Raw genomic sequence first — 23,223 nt, 5'->3', positions numbered from 1 at the left:
AAGAAAGGTTGAAACGCTTGGGACTCTTTAGCTTGGAGAAACGTCGACTGCGGGGTGACATGATAGAGGTTTACAAGATAATGCATGGAATGGAGAAAGTAGAGAAAGAAGTACTTTTCTCCCTTTCTCACAATACAAGAACTCGTGGGCATTCGATGAAATTGCTGAGTAGACAGGTTAAAACGGATAAAAGGAAGTACTTCTTCACCCAAAGGGTGATTAACATGTGGAATTCACTGCCACAGGAGGTGGTGGCGGCCACAAGTATAGCCACCTTCAAGAGGGGTTTAGATAAAAATATGGAGCACAGGTCCATCGGTGGCTATTAGCCACAGTGTATGTGTGTATATAACATTTTTTGCCACTGTGTGACACAGAGTGTTGGACTTGATGGGCCGTTGGCCTGATCCAACATGGCTTCTCTTATGTTCTTATGATTGTCTCTATGGGGTGAATTCCAGGACTAGGGTCTTGTTTTCTGCATGGCCAGTGCTCCTGTTGGATTGCACGAGCATGAAGCTTCTTTTGGGGTTCATAGAATTGGACCCCTGGTCCAATCATTTTGAACCTTGAGGAAGAGGGTTGAGGAGAAGCACCAGATGTTATGCTGAAAATTTGGTACCTCTACCTGAAAAAACAGCCCCCCCCCCAGCCCCGGATACATATGAATTGATTCTCCATTATACCCTATGAGAACCAGTCTCCATAGGGTATAATGGAGTGCACAGTGAACATTCAGCTCACACACTCTGCTTTCTGATAACGCTGAAAGGGGGGAGGGCCTCAGGGGATCCCCTACCCTCAACTGCGGATGGCAACCCTAAACCCAGGCTAGGTGTGACAAGGGCTATCAAAAGATGTTATTCCTCTCTCCACCCCATCCATTAATAAGTATCTACATTTACAGAATGAGATTAATTCCCTAGCACCTGATGCGTTACTATGTAACTCAAAGTCATGTCGGGGGAGGGGGAAACTCAGGTACAATACGCTTAAAAATCGCCGCACGTAGTGTACCACCCATAAACCAGCAAGCAGACTAGGGCATCATGGCGAATAACAGCATACACAGACACAAAATTTGAGTCCAGTGGCATCTTTAATTTTATTCAAGGTATAAGCTTCGGTGTACACGCACACTTTTTCGAATATCTGCATCTGAAGAAGTGTGCGTGCACATGAAAGCTTATACCCAGAATTGAACTTTATTGGTATTAAAGGTGCCACTCGACTCAAACTTTGTTCTGCTGCTTCAGAATCTACCCAAACACGGGGACTTGGCTGCTTGTACATGGAGCGAGGGTGGGATGAGGTACAATCTTCATTTGACATTATTTCAGCGTGGTGGGGAAACAGGTTGTATTCCCTCTCCCCACTCACCAAAAGGTAGCATGTTGAAGCTTTTGAGTCTCTGTTTATAACCCGAACATGAAAACTGCATATGCAAATAAGAAACATTTAACAGATGTTAACACGGACAACAAGCCTCCTCCCGCCCCGCTCTCTGTAGTCTTACCGGCGAGGCAAGTTCCAGACAGGCCCGCTTTCTCGCCAATGACAGCCTCGGCCACGTCTCAGCCGCACGCGCAAGCCTCTCGCGCATGCATACTCAGCTGTTCCTCCGCACCACAAAAGCAACCGGAAAGAGAGGAACCAAGCCGGAAGAACGCCATCATGGCATTACCCGCGTCGCCCTTCCGTTCCCTTCCCGAGAAGTAAATAGCGCATGCGCAGCGAATTGTAACGGAAGGGTAATCGAGGCGAGGTCGGCGAGGTAAACTAAGCGGCGGTAAGACCCCGGGGGGGGGGTGCATTGTTAAGTGAAGAGGCCAGAATAACCTATGTTATGTGCGCAACGACAAGTTGCCATAACGGAAGGGAAATCGAGGTGAGCTCGGCGATGAGTTCAGGGTTCAAAGCCGTGACGTTACGTTATGGGAGGGAGGACTTTTTTTTTAAATCATGTGGGTGCTTTTTGTATCTTCCCGGGTAAACAGAAAACTGTGTTAGATGTGATTAAGGGTTTAAACTTGCAAAGTTGTCTGTTTTGTAGTGACAGATGAGATGCAAGGCTGCTAGTTGTCTGATGCACGGCTTCTGATCCTTAAGAACATAAGAAAAGCCACGTTGGATCAGGCCAATGGGCCAACACTGTGTCACACAGAGGCCAAAAAACCAGGTGCTATCAGGAGGTCCATCAGTGGGGCCAGGACTAGAAGCCCTCCCACTGTTGCCCCCTCCCAAACACCAAGAATACAGAGCATCACTTGCCCCAGACAGAGACTTCCATCTACCCTGTGGCTAATAGCCACTGATAGACCTCTGCTCAGACCCATAGCCACGGGGGGGGGGCATGGCCCCTCCATTAAATCCCCCCTTCCCACTGTAGGGCAGGGAGAAAGCACGCCGCCCCCTCCACAGCCGGCGCTTGCGAAGCGCTGGGTTTGCGGAGGGGGGGGCGGTGCTTCCTCTGTGCCTGTCTGCCTGGCTTCAGCTGCTGCTTATAGCAAGGGCTGGGATCGGAGGCTTGGCTGCCTCCGATCCCAGCCCTTGCTATAAGCAGCAGCTGAAGCCAAGCACAGAGGAAGCACCCCCCCCCCTCCCGCAAACCCAGCGCTTCGTGAAGCACTGGGTTTGCGGAGGGGGCGGCATACTTTTTCCGTGTCTGCGTGCCTGGCTGGGAGACAAGCGGTGAGATCACTCCCTCCGCCCCCACCGCAAACCCAGCACTTCGCAGGGAGCGATCTCGCTGCTTGTCTCCCAGCCAGGCACGCAGGCGCGGGGGAAGCACGCCAGCGCCTGCATGCCTGGCTGGGAGACAAGCGGCGAGATCGCTCCCTGCGAAGTGCTGGGTTTGCGCTGGGGGCGGAGGGAGCGATCTTGCCCTTGTCACCTGTGTCTTATGGTCCGGAGCGTCCAATGGGCCGAAAAATACGGTACTTTTCTCCCTTTCTCACAATACAAGAACTCGTGGGCATTCGATGAAATTGCTGAGCAGACAGGTTAAAACGGATAAAAGGAAGTACTTCTTCACCCAAAGGGTGATTAACATGTGGAATTCACTGCCACAGGAGGTGGTGGCGGCCACAAGCATAGCCACCTTCAAGAGGGGGTTAGATAAAAATATGGAGCAGAGGTCCATCAGTGGCTATTAGCCACAGTGTGTGTGTGTGTGTGTGTATATATAATTTTTTTTTTGCCACTGTGTGCCATTGGGCTGATCTAACATGGCTTCTCTTATGTTCTTAACCATAAATATAAATCAGAGACCCAAAATGAAACTGCATTCATCAATAGAAAATCTACTCCTGACCAGCTATGCTTTGCAGACTTCATTCAACATGAGAAAGGATGATAAAGTTCCTACTCCACTGGGTAGCCAATTACACAAGAAAAGAGCTGCTCCAGGAAAGGCCCTTGTTTGGGCTGGTACAGACCTATCCATCCTCAGGGAAAGGAAGGAAGGCATATCCTGCTGGGAGGAACAAAGCAAGTGTGTAGGCTGTTACAAATCAAAGAGAGTCTAGATCAGGGGTGTCAAATATGCAGTTCGGGGGCCAAATCAGGCCAAAGCCCTCAAGCAACTGGATATCATCTGCTTCCTTCTTACATCTTGCTTCCTTCTGCATAACAGCTTGGTTTGCAAGGTTTGCTCAATTGCACAGAAGCTACAGAGCAAAACCTCTGTTTTCTCCTTTGGCTGCAGCTCCTCCCTTGGGGTGAAAGGGGAGGATGGAGATCTTGCTTTGCCAGGCTCTCTCAATTGCACAGCAAAGCTACTGAGCCAAGCCTCTCTTCCTTCTATTGGCTGAGGCTCCTCCCCCTCCTGGTCCCCTTGGGAATGAAGGAAAGAGCCACAGCTTCCTTTTCCCAGTTCTCTGGTTCCCATGGGAAACATACAAAGAAAGCACCTTTAAGACCAACAAGTGCTAAGGTTTTAAGTTTTTAAACATATGCTTTGCAGACTATATATGACACTTACAACTGAACTTACACACACACACATATATATATATATATATATATATATATATATATATGACACTTACAACTGGAATATTAGGATTCAGAGGTACAACTTATTTAAAAGGGGCAGGCAAATGAGAAAGGGTGGAGGCATAGCAGTATATGTGAAGGAGGTATATACTTGTGAGGAAATATGTGAGTCTGAGCATGGCGGCCCAGTTGAGAGTCTCTGGGTAAAAATAAAAGAAGTAAGAAATAACAGTGATATTATTGTGGGGGTCTGGTATAGACCACCAAGTCAGGCAGAGGACTTGGGATGAGATACTTCTACAGCAGACTGCAAAGTTCTCCAAGAGAAGGGATACAGTGATAATGGGAGATTTCAATTACCCAGACATCTGTTGGAAGTCCAACTCTGCTAAAATTGAAAAGTCAAATAGATTCCTGACTTGTCTTGGTGACAACTTCTTTTTCCAGAAAGTGAAGAAGGAAACAAGGGAATCTGCTATCTTGGATTTGATTCTCACCAACAAGGAAGAATTGATTGAAGAAGTGGAAATAGTGGGCACCCTGGGCAGTAGTGACCATGTGATTTTGGAATTTACAGTCTTAGGGAAGGAAAAAGCTATATGTAGTCAGACTTATAGGTTGGACTTCAGAAAGGCAAACTTCGATAGAACTATGCTGGGTATAATTGCATGGTCAGAAATACTTAGAAGGAAGGGGGTTCAGGAGGGGTGGGAGTTTCTTAAAAGCAAAATACTGAAAGCGCAATCACAGACAATTCCTATGAGAAGAAAAAATGGAAAAAGTCTAAAGAAGCCGAAGTGGCTCCATGGACAGCTCTCTAAAGACTTGAGAAATAAAAAAGACTCCTTTAGAAATTGGAAGCAGGGCCTTATAACCAAGGATGAATATAAACAAATCACCAGTGCTTATAGAGAAAAAGTTAGGAAAGCTAAAGCTCAAAATGAGCTTAGGGTGGCCAAAGATGCTCAAAACAACAAAAACGGGTTCTTCTCTTATGTTCAGAGTAAGAAAAAGAGCAAGGACATGGTAGGCCCATTGTGAGGGCAAGAAAGTGAAATTGTAACAGGTAATTAAGAGAGGGTGGAACTGCTCAATTCCTACTTTTCCTCAGTCTTCTCTTCTGAGGGAAACGGTGCTCAACATGGCAAAAACAGAACATATAAGGAGGGTATGAATTTCCAACCTAGGATCAGCATAGGGGTAGTACATAAACACCTGTTTTTTAAAAAATAATTAAGGCATCAGGGCCAGATGAATTGCATCCAAGGGTTCTAAAAGAGCTTGCAGATGTAATTTCTGAGCCTCTGTCTATTATTTTTAAGAATTCTTGGAGAACAGGAGAGGTGCCGGAAGATTGGAAGTGGGCGAATGTTGTCCCCATCTTCAAGAAGGGGAAAAAAGACGATCTGGATAACTACCGACCCATCACCTTGATGTCTATACCTGGAAAAGTTTTAGAACAAATCATCAGTCGGTCCTGGAACATTTAGAAAGAATGGATGTGATTACTAAGATCTAGCATGGTTTTTCTCAAGAACAAGTCATGTCAGACTAACCTGATCTCTTATTTTGAGAAAGTGACTACCTTGCTGGATCAGGGGAATGCTGTAGACATTGCTTATTTTGATTTCAGTAAGGCTTTTGATAAAGTGCCACATACTATCCTTGTTGACAAGTTGGTAAAATGTGGTTTGGATCCTGTTACCATTAGGTGGATCTGTAACTGGTTGACAGATCACACCCAAAGAGTGCATGTGAATGGTTCCCCATCCTCTTGGAGAGGAGTGACAAGTGGAGTGCCTCAAGGATCTGACCTGAGACCTGTTTTGTTCAACATCTTTATCAATGATTTGGATGAAGGAATAGAGGGAACGCTTATTAAATTTGCAGATGATACTTAATTGGGAGGGGTTGTAAACACAGAAGAAGACAGAAACAGGATACAGGATGACCTTGACAGGCTGGAAAACTGGGCTAAAATCAATTAAAATTAATTGTAACAGGGAGAAAAGTAAAGTTCTGCATTTAGATAGGAAAAATCCAATGCATGGTTATAGGATGGGGGAGACTTGTCTTAGCAGTAGCATGTGCAAAAAGGATCTAGGGGTCTTAGTGGATCATATGCTGAACATGAGTCAACAGTGTGATGCGGTGGCTAAAAAGGCAAATGCAAATTTTGGGCTGTATTGACAGAAGTATAGTGTCCAGATCACGTGATGTGATCGTATCGCTTTGCTCTGGTAAGACCTCACCTGGAGTATTGTGTTCAGTTTTGGGCACCACATTTTAAGAAGGATATAGATAAGCTGGAACGGGTCCAGAAGAGGGAGACGAACATGGTGAGGGGTCTGGAGACCAAGTCCTATGAGGAAAGGTTGAAGGAGCTGGGCATGTTTAGCCTGGAGAGGAGGCGGCTGAGAAGTGATATGATCACCATCTTCAAGTACTGGAAGGGCTGTCATATAGAGGATGGTGTGGAATTGTTTTATGTGGCCCCAGAAGGTAGGACCAGAACCAATGGGTTGAAATTAAAAGAGTTTATGGCTCAACATTAGGAAGAACTTCCTGACTGTTAGAGCGATTCCTCCGTGGAACAGGCTTCCTCGGGTGGGCTCTCCTTCCTTGGAGGTTTTTAAACAGAGGCTAGATGGCCATCTGATAGCAATGAAGATCCTGTGAATTTAGGGGGAAATGTTCCTAAGTTTCCTGCATTGTGCAGGCGGTTGGACTAGATGACCCTAAAGGTCTCTTCCAACTCTATGATTCTATGATATATGCCTCCGGGCTTAGTAACAAGTAGCTTATTACTCTTCCTTCCTGGAGGGAAGAAAGATCAGAAGGCAGTAGGGCATAAGCTGCACCAAATACTCAGTGGAAAATTCTGGAAGTTCTTTTAAGAACTGAGCTTTCTCTAACCAGATAGCAAAATTTAAGCTTCATGTGCTAAAATAGCATAGGGTGCATCAGCTTGTAATTTTCTCATAAGTATGGGTTGTAATTGCAGTTTTGCTTATAGCAAACTAGTGTAATTATAACTTGTAAAGTTCATAAATATGTGAATTGTCACAATTGCATATGCTTAGTAAGTTATAAATGATGCATATGATGTTGTTAAAGTAATAAAATTAGTTTAGGGTTGATAGGACTATAAGCATTGAATGTATTTTAGTTTCTCCAAAAAAAATTCCATCCTCCCCCCCCCCAAAAAAAAAAAAATTGAGGAAAAGCCCAATTTATGTGGCTTCAGAATTTCTGGAAATTTTACCATACTATATGGGATCAGCTGGGTTTTGGCTTTCTCATGATCTCTTTATGCAGCAAGATTGCAAATATGGCTAATATGCTGCTGAAGGGACAATCTTTGCTCCAAAAGTCCTGATGTTTTTGCACTACATAAAACTCAGCATAAATCACTGTAATGGAGGCAAGATTAAAAAAAAAGTCTCATGTCTGAATGTGTATGTCATGAATTGTTCTGTAAGTATAGTTGAGTAAAGATTTAAATATATTGTTGCTGTGCTGCTATTCAGTATAACAGCTTCTAAAAGCAGTGCATTATTTTATTGAATTTAGCACATGATGTTTTATTTTCTTTGTGTCTTATCAGCTGCTGCAGCTGTTTTTATGTAATGGTTTTGTAATAAAAATATACCATCTCCTCCACCACCACCAAAGAAAACAAACTCAGCAATGAGGGATCTTCATTTAACAGCAGTGGGTTTGAACAAAAGAAAACAGGATAAACAATTTCATAAATCAAACACTGAAGGATTTCACAGCAACATTCAATGACCCATCTCCACTCCCATTGTGCCACAGTATCTTAGGGAGCTCATGCAGTTACTGTAGATAATTAATTCAGAATTTGAAGGAAGTAACTGGATATTTCTGAAGTTACAAACAACAAATCTTGTCCCTTCAGAAATGTACCAGGTCAAGTTTGATGAATAAAATTCATTAATTAAAATAATATAAATTCAAGAGGGAAAGAGTAATACAAATGGAAGTGTAGGAATGTTATTTCTTGCTTAGCAGTTTAGCAGCAGGAACAGCCTTTTGTTACTTGTTAAATCTTCTAAAGTATACAGGCTAGGCGCTGTACACCAACAAGTTGGACTGATCCCTGCTAGGAGGCTTACAGTGTAAGGCTATGATCTTATGCATGCTTAACCAGAAGTCAATATCATTGAATTTTGTGGAGCTTCTGAATAAACATGCGTAGGACTGGTCTGTCAAAGATAAAGGGAACTTTGAGAGAGGAAGAGGATTGCTGAATGTGGTTTAAAGGAACCTTTTAAAATGAGATGGAGTTAAAAGCCTAACTGGAATTCAACATCATTAAGATGAGACTGCAAGAGAAAAAAGGTGCAGAATAGTTTCTTAAGATAGAGACCAGACTAAGTTAAATGTCTAACGAAAGAGAGTTCCACATGGGAAAAAGCTACAAGGGAGAAGAGAATTACAATAGTGTCTTCTGAAGGAAGGGGAAAGGAGGAGAACAGAAAGAAAGCAAAGACCATGAAGAAGAACGTTGGCAGAGATTTCAGGTTAAGAAATTCAGGATTGCCTAGAGCAGGGCTGGGGAACGTCAGACCCGAGAGCCATTTATAGATTTCTGGCCTGAGCCGAGCCACATGGTGGCCTCCTTTTGGCCTGGCTGACTGGCGAGGATTGTGGGGACCAGCTGTGCTGTGCAGTGGCTTCCCCAGGGTCTGGCCAGCCAGCAGGGATTGCAGGGCCCAGCCATGCTGCGCAGCAGCCTCCCTGGGGCATGACTGGCTGGCCAAGATCTCTGTGGGGCCTGGAAAAGTCACTGTCACAGTTCAGGTAAGTTTCCCTCTCATTTCTTTATTTCCCTTTCTTCCCCCCCCCCCCATTTCATTATTTCTCTTTATTCCCCCTTTCTTCCCCCATTTCTTTAGCTCCCTTTATTCCGCTTTCTTCCTCCCATTATTTCTCTTTCTACCCCCATTTCTTTATTTTTGTTTATTTCTCTTTCTTTCCATTTATTCTCCCTTTCTCCCCCCCCATTTGTTTATTTTTGTTTATTTCTCTTTCTTTCCATTTATTCTCCCTTTCTCCCCCCCCCCCATTTGTTTATTTCCCTTTCTTTCTCTTTCTCCCTCCCTCCCCCTCTCCCTGGAGTCTGAGTGGTGGGCACTGTGAAGGACTGCTGCTAGGGTATATGGGTGCCTTTAAAGGTCTGCTGGGAGCAGCTGCAGTTTCTGCGTGAAGGGAGGGAGGGATGGCAGGGGTGGGGGGTGGGAGCCAGCTACCACCACTTCAATTTGCACTTGATTATCCCAGATGGTGTGGCCTAATATTAGGGGATGTGGTCTAATATGCTAATGAATTCCTGCTGGGCTTTTTCTACAAAAAAGAAAGCCCTGGACCTAGGCATTTGCAGGGCAGCAGGTCGGGGGAGGAGTGCCAAATTAGACTCTCCCCACATGACTTCAAATAGAAAAACAATTATTTACATTAATTTTGCCAGCCTGAATCATTCTCCCTTGGCAGAGCCCTGTTTTTAAGTTGCTAATTTTGTATGGCCCACAAATGATGTTATAAATATCCAAATGGCTCTTAGCAGAAAAAAGGCTCACCACCCCTGGTCTAGAGTCTTGATTGTTACCAGAATGAATATTGTATACTAGGAATAAAGCCCATTGTGGAAAAAAAATACAGTGGGCTCTAGAAACAAGGTGTGGGCGAGTGCCCCCCTTGCTGTCTTCCCACCTACCCAAATGAAGGCACTCACTTCCACTCACTTCAAAGGGATTGATCTCTGCCATCTGGAGAGCAGTTGTAATTCTGAGTGATCTCCAGCCCTCACCTGGGAATTGGCAAAAGTGGCTCCCCAGGAGGAAATGGCTGGTTTGGAGGGTGGAGTCTATGGCATTGTACCTGTCTGAGGTCCCACCCTCCTCAAACCATACTCTCTCCAGGCTGCAGCCCTCAAATCTCCAGGAATTTCCCAACCTGGAATTGGCAACTGCTAAGCAATGGCAAACCACCCTGTAAAAAGTCTGCCATGAAAGCGTCATGATGCGACCTCACCTCAGAGTCAGAAACAACTGGTGCTTGCACAGGGGACTACCTTTACCTTTTAAGTCACACTGGTTGTCAGAGGGGGGCTGCTGCTGAACAGGAGCCAGGCCTATTTAAGTCATACCAATCATATGGCATCAAGTCACCCAGAGGGCACTGCAGGTCTAGGGTAGCCAACCTCAAAGAGGAGCCTGAAGATCTCCTGTGATCACAACTGAACTCTGAACAACAGATTGCTCTCCCCATCCTGGAGAAAGTAACTGTTTTGGAGGGTGGACTATATGCCATTCTATTCACCTGCGTTGGTTGTCTAGCAACAGCCTCTGGCTAGGGGCGAGGCTGAGGGGAGAGAGGGAGTGACAGGAAGGAGCCATGGCTTGTGAGGAAATGTTTCCAGTGGGGCCAGGCCTTGCTGTCTAGTTGTATTATGGCAGCAGCAGCTCCCTGTCTGTATCTGCAGCCTTCAGAGGCTGCCTGTGCTGGGAGGCCGTCTGTGTGGGCCATTGATGGGGTAGCAGAGGTCGGTTGCTGGTGATGCGTTTCGTGAGGCCAGTTGACAGAGAGGACACAGAGAAGAGATGCGTCTGTCTGAGGTAAGATTGCTTTGGTGGTTTGTTCAATATTTCTGGGTCTACAGTAGGCAGGGGCAGGGGAGTCAGCCAATGGGAGGCCAGAGATACTGAGTGAGCCATGATGGGTTAATTATTTGTCAAGTACATGGAATGCACCTATTAGCAAATGGGAGAGCTCCATCTGGCCACCACCTTAGAGGAAGTATATATAATGATTATAGATCTCTTAAGACTGTTAAGAAAATATGGAGTCTTAAGTATAGGTTACATGTTATGCAGCTGATATGTGTATTGAAGCAGCATAATAAGGTAGAACTAAAAGGAACTTTGGAGGTCATGGAATTCAAGCCCCAGCTTGGAGCAGCTTCTAGTCATTGACCAGACTTTTATCTGCTTAGCTTTTACCTGGGAAAAATATGAAGATGAATAATGCAACAAAAAGAAAAAAGACTGGAGAAGTGCATAAGTCCTCCAAGATTCTATTATTTCCATGGATGATATTTTCCTTTTATTCAAAAATATCAGTGAAACGTTAGTAGGCAATTTAGGAGCCTTCAAGCTGGGGTGGAACTCAGGTGGTTATTGTGTACCACTAACCATTAATGGACTATCATCCAGGGATAAGGAATCAGCCATTGTAACAGTGTTATTAGTAGCCAACCAAAGATTTTCAGAGTCTATCCTTCCCACACAGATATACTTATCTGCCAGCTCACTCAACACTTCATGGTCATAGAGAGAATCTCCATCACAGTCATCATTATTATCAGACCCAGTGTTAGAAATTTGATCAGGAGTTTCAGTTTTCAGTAATTAAGCAAAGGATCTGGGGCATCAAACTTTAACACTATCTATGATCTACTGCAAAATACCATCATTTTAGAAACAAGAAATCTGTGCTGTCCAATTACTTAGCTAATGGAATCTATGCTACTTAACAAGAGTAGGATAAATTCAACTTCGGCTTGTTTTAATGCTTTTACCATCTGCATTACTAAAAGGGAGATATCGTGCTGTCCCATGAGCGTCAATTTCCTTGTGCCTCTGATGAAATCGAAACAGTTGGTCATGCATTGCTCTTTGTATGATGACCTCAGAAGCATATTTATCCAAGGGATTCCAGGAAGATCATAGGAATAGTATATCTCCTTTCTGCTACCCAACCTTGAGCCTGGAATCTTGAATACAGTTGCAAGATTCTGTGCTGCTGCCAGAACCTACAAGGCCACAGTGCTGACATAATGGTTTAAAAAAAAATTGGGGAGGTAAATATTTTATTGTACCCTTTCACTTTATTTTGGCCAGTTATTTCAGAGCACTTTTCTAGGCACACATAACGATGGATTATATTAGATCAGGGGTGTCAAATGTCCATCCCGTAGGCCACAACCAGCCCACTCAGAGCTTTAATCAGGCCCACGGGGCTCTTTTCTTCCCCTTTCCCCTGCTGTCCTCACCCTTTGAAGCTCCAGGGCTGCCAAAGTTCCCAGCTCCTTCTGCCTTGTCTTTGTTGGCTATAGCAGGAAGCAATGCTGCAAGGAGAACATGAAATGGATTTTCTATTAAGGTATCTGTGCCCAGATAGATAGGGCCCAGAGACCTTAACAGGTGACTGCTCTCCACATATCAGCTGTTCCCTCCTTTTCATCTACAGTCCATTTAAACCAGGCTGCTTTAAAGGGACTACAGAAGAGATTATGAAACTGCTCCCTGCATATCAGCTGTCCTCCCCCCACCGTCTGCAGTCCATTTAAACCAAGCTGGTGTAAATGGACTGTAGAAGAGATTGAGAAAACTCTTTCCTGCCTATAAGCTGCCCCCCCCCCTTTCTTCTGCAGTCCATTTAAACCAGGCTGATTTAAAGGAACTACGGAAAAGATCAGGAAGCATTAGGGAGGTGAGAGCCCCAGCTCAGCTGTGTTTTGTGACTGCAGCTCCCAGGGTGGGTTCTTCTTTTTTTTCCATCTTAGGTCTATTGGACCTGGGGGGAAAATGGGATTTCTAAAAAATTTGAATGCTGATATTTGCATCCAGGATTTTCCAGAACTCCTAAATTTGGGGGGAGGGAGTCCAATAAACCTGAACCAGGAAAATAAATGGGAAATTGCACATCCCTAGTTTTTTATATTGCCAGCTATGGTATTCTTCTCAAGATGCAGGCTAGGTTAGGAGTAATGGGTACCACTTTAATGGTTCCAGTCTTACTTGCCTGGACAGTTCCCAGAAGTGGTGCTGGGGGACTTCTGCTTGTTCCCATGGTGTTTGTGTTCTGGGGCCTCACAAGGATCCCACTTGCTGTTAAATATTTACATGAAACCACTGGAAGAGATCATTAGATGACTTGGAGTAAGGTATCTCTGGTATGTAGATGATATTCAGTTTTGTTTCTCCTTAACAGCTGAGCCAGGTGGATCTGTGGAAATCATTAAGAGGTACCTGGAGATTGTAATAAGATGGATGACAGCCAATAAACTGAAGTGAGGTGGTGTTGGTTAATGACAAACGTCTTCAATGAGTCAGCCTGTCTGGAAGGGGGTTGTGCTTTCACTGAAGGAGCAATTTAGGGATGCTGCTGAATCCTGGCCAGTGACTGAAGGCTCAGGTCTCTTTCGTGGCACGTAGTGCTTTTTGCCAGCTTCAGTCAGTCCTCGAAAAGTGTTATCTGGCCATGTTGATCTATGTTCTAATTACATCTGGGTTAGATTATTGTAAGGCAATCTACATGAAACTTCCTTTGAAAACTGTCCAGAAACTTCAGCTGGTCCAAAATGCAGCAGCCATGTGACTGTCAGGGGCTGGATATAGGTGTATTACCATGTTCTGAAAGATATGTACTGGTTACCCAGTGCTGGTTCTTATCTTTAAATTTCTAAAGGACTTGGGGCCAGGATACTTGTAGGACTGGCCCTTCCCTTTGAAGCCTTGCATTGTGCTTAGTCTACTCTCTCTCTTTTTTTTTAATTTTGGCATCAATTGCACTATAGATCTGAGCCCTTTAGCTATTGTGCCCAATTCTTGACAGAATCTAATATTTCCCCATGGCTCGTCAATATTGAAAACAAACCAAGAACACTGAATATTTCCTTTGAATCTCTTCTCTCCCTTTCAGAGTTAGAGGCATGGGATCTTGCCCACTGTGGGCCTTCCTGCTAGCTACTTTTACCAACTTCAGATTCCAGCAATACGCAGAATCTTTTCTCTTGCTAGGTTCAATGCCCTCCCTTCAGCGATTTTAACTGAGAGATTTAATAGTACACCTTTTGCTAACAGACTACACCCTTGTGCAAGTGGGCCCATTGAGACTGTGTCTCATGTGTTATTAGAATGCTGTTACAGGATTTTATGTCTCATGTGTTATTAGAATTCAGTACAGGATTTTATCGTTAATTCTTGATAGTATCTTAGAGCTTCCGAATTTATATGAACTGCTGTATCAAACAACAAAGATGGGAACACAACTGATGCTGTGGCAAAGTTTTTGCAAGCTGCTCTTCTTATATGCAGTAATGTATTGTAATTTAAATTTGTATTAGACTGATTGACTTTTGACTTCTTTTTGTACAAATTTTAGACCCTCTTAGAATGTTCTGTTGGCATGTTTTATCTATTTGTATGCATATGTGTATACATCTGCCCCCCCTCTTTTATCTCTCCTATAATGCCAATAAAGGTAACTGAACTGAACTACTCTCTTTTAGGGGCCAAGCTGAAACCTTTCTGTCTAACCAGGCTTTTAATTAAAAGGTAGATATTTAACACAATTTTATAGTCTACTTTAACCCTGAAAACTGTAAAACTCACGTTAAGCTGCTTAATGTTTTATGGTTTTTTGCCATGGCGAGTTATTAATGCTGAATTTTAAGAACTTTTAAGGTTTGATGTTTTTATAAGATTTTTAAGGCAGTTCAGGCAGATTCTCTCGAAAAGTTGTGTAGAAATTTGTGGAATAAATAAATAATTAAACCTTTAAATAACCCCAATATCAGCTAGATTGGATTGCCTTTTTTTTGTGCCTGTGTATCTATTTAAGAAGCAGTTGCAAAGAAATGATTGCAAGATTAGCTGGAGAGAAGAACTGTGAGTGACACATACTGCTTCCCTGTCCTTTATGAGCCTGACATGGGAAGTAGGACTGGGAGACTTATTTGCTGGTGATACTGACGAGCTGTGTTTACCATTTTACAATAGAAGTCAGGGGAAAGAAGCGCAAGATGCTTGAGTTTCTTTTCCACTTACACATAGCCTTACTTTAAGTTGTTGATTGTACTTTATGCCTACTCACATCAAACTGCACTTTATTTAAGGCTACAGTCTGATTGCTAGGCATTTAAGGTTGAGAGCTGTAAAACTTTGCCTTGTTAATAATTTTTACTCATGGTTGTTGTTTTTTTAATTTTCAGTTGGATTTTCTTTTTTACTGGTTCACATTTAAAAAAATTGAAAATCTCTGCTAATGACTCGATCAACATTTTCACTGGTGACCAGCATAATGCAGATGACTTCACTTAAATAGCCTGTCTCAGCTGTAAAATTCAATGAGAGAAACACTTTCCTTTAAGCTTCCATGAAGCTCAGTTGCTACTTGTGGCTTCTGATTCTTGGGACTCAGGTTCTTGCTTTAGAAAATGTGGCCTCCAACCTGACAGTTACATCTGGATCAAAGACTCTGCCTCTCAATGCATCACTTCTTTTGGTCTCTAAAGCCTTGGCAAAATCAGCCGTACCTCAGGATATCATAGTCAAGGAGGGGAACTATGCTTCCATTGAATGTAAGCTGAACGTTAGTCAGTACGATTCCATCCATTGGTACAACTCAAAAGGATATCTGCTGAAACAAGATGGACAAGGTAAGAGATACCTGTGGGGAAAATTCCTTGGAGTTGGTCTGGTGGTCACCACACCTTGAAAGGAGGCATGAAAGGAATCACCTGTTCCCCAAACTCTAGCTGATAACAGTGCTGCTGTTTACTGCTTTTGTAACAGTGCAAGGTAATGGCTGCCTTTGCTTTCTTAACTGCATATCATCAGCACTGTTGCTTGGGAAATTGTGTGAGAGATTTTACAGCTATCCAAAGGTCAGTTTCCTTTTACATAACTATTTTTGTTTCTAGCAATTCAAGGCAAATAAAACTACCAAAAGTGGGGAACATTAGGAAACAGACTCCTTATGTCATGTATAAGTACATGAATAAATTTGTGTTGCTGCCAGCTCTTAAATTAAGCACTGCTAAACTAAAGAGGCTTCACGGTTATGTGCAAGAAAAATATTAAAAACTTTGGAACAGAGTCTGATGTACTGGAAAGAAAATCCAGTCCATTTCAGTAGAACTTGCTTCCGTGCAAGTGTGCTGCAGTGTTAGTTAACACTCAGTCAAAAAAGTTCATAATAAGAAACAGACATGTCAGAGCTTACCCATGCATCTCTGTAAAAGCGGATGATGGGAGTTTGTGTTAATTAAGAAGAAGGTGATACTGGATTTATATCCCACTCTCCACTCCGAATCTCAGGGTCTCAGAGTGGCTCACAATCTCCTTATCTTCCTCCCTCACAACAGACATCCTGTGAGGTGGGTAGGGCTGAGAGGGCTCTCACAGCAGCTGCCCTTTCAAGGACAACCTCTGCCACAGCTATGGCTGACCCAAGGCCATTCCAGCAGGTGCAAGTAGTGGAGTGGGGAATCAAACCCAGTTCTCCCAGATAAAGAGTCTGCACACTTAACCACTACACCAAACTGGCTCTCTGTTTTCGAATTTATGTTGCCATTAGGATCAGGAATAAGCTTAAACTTAAGCTGTAGTTGTGATCTGACATATTCCTTCATAATCAGAGGCATCAAGTTGTTGCTGTACACTGAATGCTATGTGCAGACCTCTGTATAGCAATATTTGTAGGGAAGTCTCCGTTTGTGTGTTGTTGTTGTTGTTTAACCCAATTACAGTTAGTACAGTTGTCTGAATGCTGGCCACTCCTCTAACTATTACTTGTATCTGTCAAACCATGGTGTTGGATCCAGTGATCCATCAGTGAAAGGAACAGATGGTCATGTGGGTCTTTCCCAGACTGCCCTTCCCATAATAGCCCTTTCCAACCAAAGAAGGTTTATTGCTGGGCTTGTGGGATGTGTGTGGAGTCACACAGGTTGGGAGGCTGCAGTGGGGAAGTGGAAGGAGAAAAGGTTTCTCTTTCTGTCTCTTCTGTCAGCATAGCTCTGCAGATGGAAAAGATATTTTTCCTCCTTTTCCCTCTGCAACCTTCAGACATGCATGGCTGTTAGTCCACATATTTCCCTCAAGCCCAGAAACAAATTTTTCCAGTTCTGAAGGGACTGCTGGGGGAGAGGAATGCCAGAAGGATTCACAGTCCTTGTGTCCATTGATCACAGGATCTCAAAACATGGTTGGAAGCTGGTTTATTAAGCATACCCAGTCTTAACAATGCTTTTGTGTGTTGTGTGTATGCAGACATCCTGGCTTCTTTCCGAATGACAGCCAGCCAGAGTGAAAGTGATGAAACCAGCATTTGTCACAACAAACCAGGATATGAGTGATTGTCTGCAAGCAGAATCCTGATTTCACAATAAGCACAGTTAATGATTTCCAGTTATGTCTGAACAGTCTTTAAAATAAGGGTTTTGTCTGAATGCTATTTTTGTACAATCCAACTTTTAAATAACACAGTTGCCTGCTTTTGCCACTGTGCAGTATTTAGCTACATTTGATGATGAAAATATTAGTTGTCTGTTGCTTTCATCCTTTTAATAAGTGTTGTTGGCTTAAGTGCTGTCTTCATTTTGAGATATTAGAGAAAGGGAAGTACCATGAGTTTCTAGAACAGGGGTGTCAAACATGCAGCCTATGGGCCTGATCTGTCCTGCCAAAGGGCTCCAATTAGGCTCACCAGCAAGAAGCTATCATCTGCTCCCTTCTCCCTTGCTTGCTTCTTTTGATCACCATTTTTTCTTGCTCTCCTGTGACGAAGCAGCCAAGCAAAGCAGCCTCTCACTCAGCCAGTGGAGGAGCTTGGCTCTGTAGCTCTGCTGTGTGATTAAGTTTGCCAGGCTCAATCAATCACACTGCAGAGCTACTGAGCCTCTCTTCCTTCTAGTGGCTTAGGCTCCTCCCCCTCCTCATCTCCTAGGGAAGGAGAAAAAGAGAGAGAACTTCTTTTGTCCAGTTCCCTTGATCCCACTGGAGAGATACAAAGCAAGCAGCTTTAAGACCAGCAACGTTTTAGTCAAGATACGAATTTTGGCCTTGCTACAGAGCAATAGAGAGAGAGTGTGTGTGTTTTGTTGGGCTTATTATGGGTGCAGCTGAGTTTGCCTCCCCCTTTATTCATGCTGTCATGATTTAGTGTCAGGATTAGACTGAGAGTGTGTGTCCAGGCCAAGTTTACCCAGCACATTTCCTTTTATTTTTCTTTCACACTTTCAGTCAGTTATCAGAGATTAAATAAAGATACTTGGCCCTGGCTAACTAATAAGCCATCAAATTTCCAAATACTGCTAACTGGCAATTTTTTTCAGTCCTTTGTGTTCTGCTTAAGGTGTTAATTGTAGGAATACCAATGTCTCTCTGTAAAGGAACTGCATAATTTGTAACTATAACATTACTATTTATTTTTGTGTCTTTAGGTGGAAGATGGGTGATCTCAGACAGTGTCCTTAATATCACAAGTGTAAGCTTTGGTGACCGGGGACGATACACTTGTGTTGCCATTCATGAAAATGGCACTTCATATTATTCAGTCACCCTCAGGGTGGTTTCCACATCTGGGGATATGGGGATCTATTACATGATCGTCTGCCTGGTTGCCTTTACTATCACCTTGATCTTAAATATAACACGTCTGTGCATGATGAGCAGCCACCTCCGCAAGACAGAGAAGGCCATCAATGAGTTCTTCAGGACAGAGGGAGCTGAGAAACTGCAGAAAGCCTTTGAAATTGCCAAACGCATTCCTATCATTACATCTGCCAAAACCCTAGAGCTAGCCAAAGTTACTCAATTTAAGACAATGGAATTTGCTCGATACATTGAAGAGCTTGCCAGAAGTATACCTCTTCCCCCATTAATCCTTAACTGTAGGGCCTTTATGGAAGAAATCTTTGAGGCGGTGCGAGTTGATGACCCCGATGAAGTAGGAGATGTGGTCAAACAGACCCAGGCCCTGAGTGCCCAAGAGGGGCTCTACCCCTTAAACCCAGAAATCAAGCGCAGCAATTCACCAGCAGGGGATTCAGATGATGGTTCTGTAAACGATCATGGCAAAGAAATAGCTGTTGAGGTGTCTGTCCATCTTCAGTCTGAAGCACAAAGCATTGACACTGTTTCTCGTGACAGTGTCCCTTCCATTCCTTCTGAAGATGATGCATGTGCTGAATCCAAGTAGAACAGCAAAAGGCAGATGTATGAAATCCACATTTGATTGCTTGAACACTTTGAGGATAAAGGGAAATCAGAAAGAAGCCACAGTCACAGATGCACAAAAATATTATTTTTAAACTTCCTAAGGGACTGTAAGGTGCCAAAACAGTTAGCAAACATGGCGGGGTTCATCCTGTACTGTATGTGTTCTCCTAATTTGAAAAACAGGTTATATGAGGCTGTTTAAAGATAATCTTTAGCAGGAATTGTATTATAGGTATTGCTAGGGTGATTTTATGCAGCCTTTGTCTTGATCTCTGAAAATCTTAAGTACCATCTCAGAAGAAACAAACAGACAAAAAGTTAATGTGAACTGTTTTTCTCATTGTCACAAAAAACTTAATAGCCTAAACATACCTACACATTGATAATTTCAAGTTATTGCTTGCCCATGGGAGACCTTAGCACAACTGAATTACATGATATGTGCTACAGGGAGAATATGAGGTTTTGAAACTATGCTAGACCTGTCAGTTTTCTGTGATTGTGTATGTTGCATTCAGCTGTAATGCAAGAACAAGAGAATGGAAGCCTGAATGCAGATTTTGGCTGCAAAACCTCATTGCAGCCAACAATTTAAATGCGGTGCTGATTGCCAAGCACTTTAACAAAAAAGTAGGTTTTTGTCGCATTGTTTTTTGGAGGCAGTTCAGCTTGTTTGCATTACAGACATTCTCTCTCCTCTGGAATTGCAGTGGGTGAGATGCCAAATTTGTCTTGAGTTATGTGAGGAAGGCAACAGCTTCTGAATTCAAGCATTCTGATCTTGTTGGTGGGTTTGCAATACTCCTAAATGTTGGGAGGAAAAATCAATCCTCTCTCAGCTTTCTGAAGAAGTGAATAAAAGAGGGAAATCTCTAGTGTTGTAGCCTCAGGGTCCACCTAGATATTATACAGCAGACATGTACTAGTCTCCTACCAGTCTAAAAAAAATTAAAGGCAGCCCTTGACTGCAAAAATTGGCCTTCAGCTGCATAGGAATGGTGATTTTAAGCAGAAAAATTGATGTAGAGGAAAAGGTTAAGCTGTGCCTTCCTCCCCACCACTACTTGCTGATACCTGAAGTATTTTACAGATAAACTTTCATTAACCAAAAACAACTCTATCCAAGACTGTTTTACATGTCTGCTTGTAACCTAGTTTGGTCCAAGCTAAATTCTTGAATGCCACAAAGAGCAAGAGGCTACCACACCACTCTGATGCTGATGCTTCGCTGAACCTGCCCGTTCTGCAGAATGAGATGATAAAGGAGGTGTACCACTTCAGATTATGTGAATGGGGAACAGAAGTTTTGAACACCTTCTGCACATTAACAAAAAAAAAATTCTAGGCACAAAACTAGCACACTGAAGAGAGATTCAAACTCAGCCCTTGGGATACAGTTCTTTTCAGACTGCAGAAGTTTCTGCCATAGGGGAAAATTCTCTTACTTGTAGCCAATGAGATTCAGTTGCTTTCTGTCACCTCATCCTACATTTGTAGTCCAAGACTCGGTCTTCCTGTTACTAACATGCAGAGCACAGGAGTTGTCTCCCATTGGCTTGGCCTGAAATGGGGATTCCTGAAATCAAAATGGGAAATAGAATATGAAGATGACACAGTGGACTCAAGTTTTGTATGGTTCCTTAATGAAAGAACTTTGATTATTAACCATCTACCTGATCATTGTCATGCTGGCTCATGTTTCATTTTGTATCCTGTATCAAAGGATTAGAATTGTTTAGGTCTACTTTTCTAGCTCTTAAATGCATACATCCTTGATAGCTGCTGTTTTTGCTCTCAGAGACATGGAAATCAATGCAAACTCCTGCTTTCACTATTTGGTGCTTTCTCATTCCCTTTACATTACAAAATGTATTACTAATACCATTTTGTATTCATTGTAGGTTTAGTTTATGTAAAAGTTTTCTGTGCTCCCCAAATTAATTTCTTTAAAGTGCTAGAAATATATTGCCATATATAATTTTAATAACTTGGCAACAGGAGTAGCATTTAATTTCCCACAACTCTTTCTGTGCCATTTTATTCTTGAAATACCATTTGAACTATCATTCAGCAAACGGGAATAAGATTTTGAAGAGGATTTAATGTTACACTTACAGCAATAGGTGACAAACATAACTTATAACGATATCTTAGAAACGGATCATTGGCGGCAATACATGTGGAACACATGTGAGTAAATAGTCACCTGGCAGTATTTATCTTGGATCTGTTTACGTAAACATTTCTTAAGCAGACATGGTGCAAGCATCAACTTGGCAGAGAGAGATTCTGTCATGCACTACAGATTGTAAGAAATAGAAGTTTGCCCTTCTGTAGGCTCTCTGCACAGCAGGGTTGCCAGCTCATGACCTAGCAGCCTTGCCTATTACTTTAACAGCTCCCACTGGAAAGAACGTAGTTAGCAGGGACTGGTGGCCACATGTCCCAATGGCCCATTCTCTTGCACACCAATGCTGCTTGGAGAATGGCAGGAGTCTTGCTCATGTTACTGTATTTTGTTGGTCCACCTATCTTGTTCCCTACACCTCTGAACTTCTCACAGCCTTCATGGCACTGCCTGCTTCTGCTCTTGACTATAGAGAATGCATAACTTCTTTCACATAAGCTGATCTGGTTACATAGGCTTCATGAATGGGAAACTGTTTTATAGAGGGGCTTGAGTGATCAGGTTCTTTTGTGAGAAGGAAACTGCTTCCGGCCTCTGAACAGGAGGCCAGGCACAGGGCATTCATTTGCTGGTCTGTGATAGTGCAGCGTTAGTCATGTAACCATGTATTGTGCCTAATGCTGTAATCTAGGTAGAGCACTGTGTACTTCCCTTACTAGTTGTACTGAGTTAATTGCTTGAATGTTTAATTATGTGCTTTGCTTAAGTATTAAGAGGAATTGTATTTAGTATGTTCTGCTCTAGAAGAGCAGGTTAAACATTTTGAATCCCACTAAAGTGCCCACAATTACCTTTGCAACTGTGAATTTCATAGACCATGCATTCCATTAAAAAAAAACACAGTTCTTTTGCACTGAATGTTTTGAGTACCTTTGTTCAGAGCCTGGTTCAGAATAATTCTATTCTGTCTCTTAACCTTGTAATGCTTGGCCTGGCAACAATGACAATGAATGGATGCCAAGTGGATTCCTAGGCCAAAAAATCAGACTAGAGTGTTATAATTGTTCCTTCTAGCATTAACATCTGTGAATCTAGGCCAATATTGAGTTCCATATATACTTTGGTGACATAATTAGCCACCAAGTTTTCTTGTATAGTATTCTTAATAGCAGGTCAGTGACATCAGAATGGTGTGTGAGATCTCTGCAAGACAGTGCTACAAGTTCTTTTTCATACTTGTAATGTCTATGTGATTTCTTTAATATAGAATTCCACTTTTTTGCCCTTCTGAAACATTTTGGCAAAGGGGAGTATAAAAGAGACAATATTAGCCAGAAATAAGCCCTAGAAATAGATGCAGCATTCTCCATTGTTTTTCAGTGAGGCCTTTCCCCCACCTCGGTTCCAGTCAGCCATCATACATTAATTTAATTCCAGGGTAAGAACTTTTTTTTTTTTTTTGGGGGGGGGGGGGGATTACAATTTTTCTGCAAATAATTTTCATTGATGATATGATAAGATACAGGACTCCACCCTGTCTTTGGGCAATGCATCAAAGGCAGGACTGATGTGTATAGTTTCAGATAGCTTTTTAAAGTAAAAATTATTAGAACCAGATGCATGAGGAATGTGTTGTGGAGTATGGACTTCCTAACGGAAACTACAAAATGATGATATACATAGAGATGATTGATGGTGTTTGAATTTATGTGATGCAGTTAACCGATGTAATATTATTCAGATGATCAACATGTTTTGTGAACAACAGGCATGAGTCCATCTATAGAGATTGCTGCTGCCCAGTAGCAGTAGTAATTTACCTGTATACTTTTCTTGCTTTAACTAATGTCTGTTGACAATCATGAGATTGTTGTGTTTCCTTGGTCTTCAGTTTTCACAGATCACATCAAAAGCTACTTAAACTGAAGTATTGTCTAAAATGACAAATAATTTGTATTCTGGAGACTGCAATGTCAATATTCTCTGTAACAGCATAGTATTTTGTACTTTCATATAAAAATAAGATGTGTGTTTTCCCCCCAGAATAAAACTAATTTAAAAAGCTTG

General features: G+C 42.6%; 2 protein-coding genes across 4 annotated transcripts in view; one reads left to right on the top strand and one right to left on the bottom strand.

Annotated features, from left to right (window-relative positions):
• Positions 1–1,754, bottom strand: part of FAM114A2 (family with sequence similarity 114 member A2) — a 25,859-nt gene extending 24,105 nt beyond the window's left edge. Inside the window, exon 1 of one of the 2 annotated variants that reach the window (XM_060240268.1) lies at positions 1,517–1,754. The gene's annotated coding sequence lies outside the window, so the exon portion shown is untranslated. The remainder of the gene's footprint in view (positions 1–1,516) is intronic. The other variant, XM_060240269.1, reaches the window with a different exon arrangement.
• MFAP3 (microfibril associated protein 3) lies at positions 1,658–23,223 on the top strand. Of its 2 annotated transcripts, XM_060240270.1 has the most exons (4): positions 1,658–1,789; positions 14,315–14,360; positions 15,017–15,463; positions 18,251–23,223. In XM_060240270.1, exons 3-4 carry the CDS (start codon positions 15,181–15,183, stop codon positions 19,006–19,008), a joined length of 1,041 nt encoding a protein of 346 aa, XP_060096253.1. In that variant the 5' UTR covers positions 1,658–1,789; positions 14,315–14,360; positions 15,017–15,180; the 3' UTR covers positions 19,009–23,223. The 2 variants fall into 2 exon arrangements, with proteins under 2 accessions (XP_060096253.1, XP_060096254.1); XM_060240271.1 differs by lacking the exon at positions 14,315–14,360 and having other exon boundaries at positions 1,713–1,789.

This window comes from Heteronotia binoei, chromosome 5 (assembly GCF_032191835.1).
Source record: "Heteronotia binoei isolate CCM8104 ecotype False Entrance Well chromosome 5, APGP_CSIRO_Hbin_v1, whole genome shotgun sequence".
Lineage (NCBI taxonomy): Eukaryota > Metazoa > Chordata > Lepidosauria > Squamata > Gekkonidae > Heteronotia > Heteronotia binoei.
The sequence above is the reverse complement of the archived record's forward strand: the minus strand, read 5'-3'. Positions and strand labels throughout refer to the sequence as shown.

Bases quoted from the DNA above. Each gene is read 5' to 3' on its own strand.
- MFAP3 (XM_060240270.1), top strand. From the start codon at position 15,181: ATGAAGCTCAGTTGCTACTTGTGGCTTCTGATTCTTGGGACTCAGGTT. The intron at 15,464-18,250 runs GTAAGAGATACC...TTGTGTCTTTAG, and splicing joins GCTGAAACAAGATGGACAAG to GTGGAAGATGGGTGATCTCA.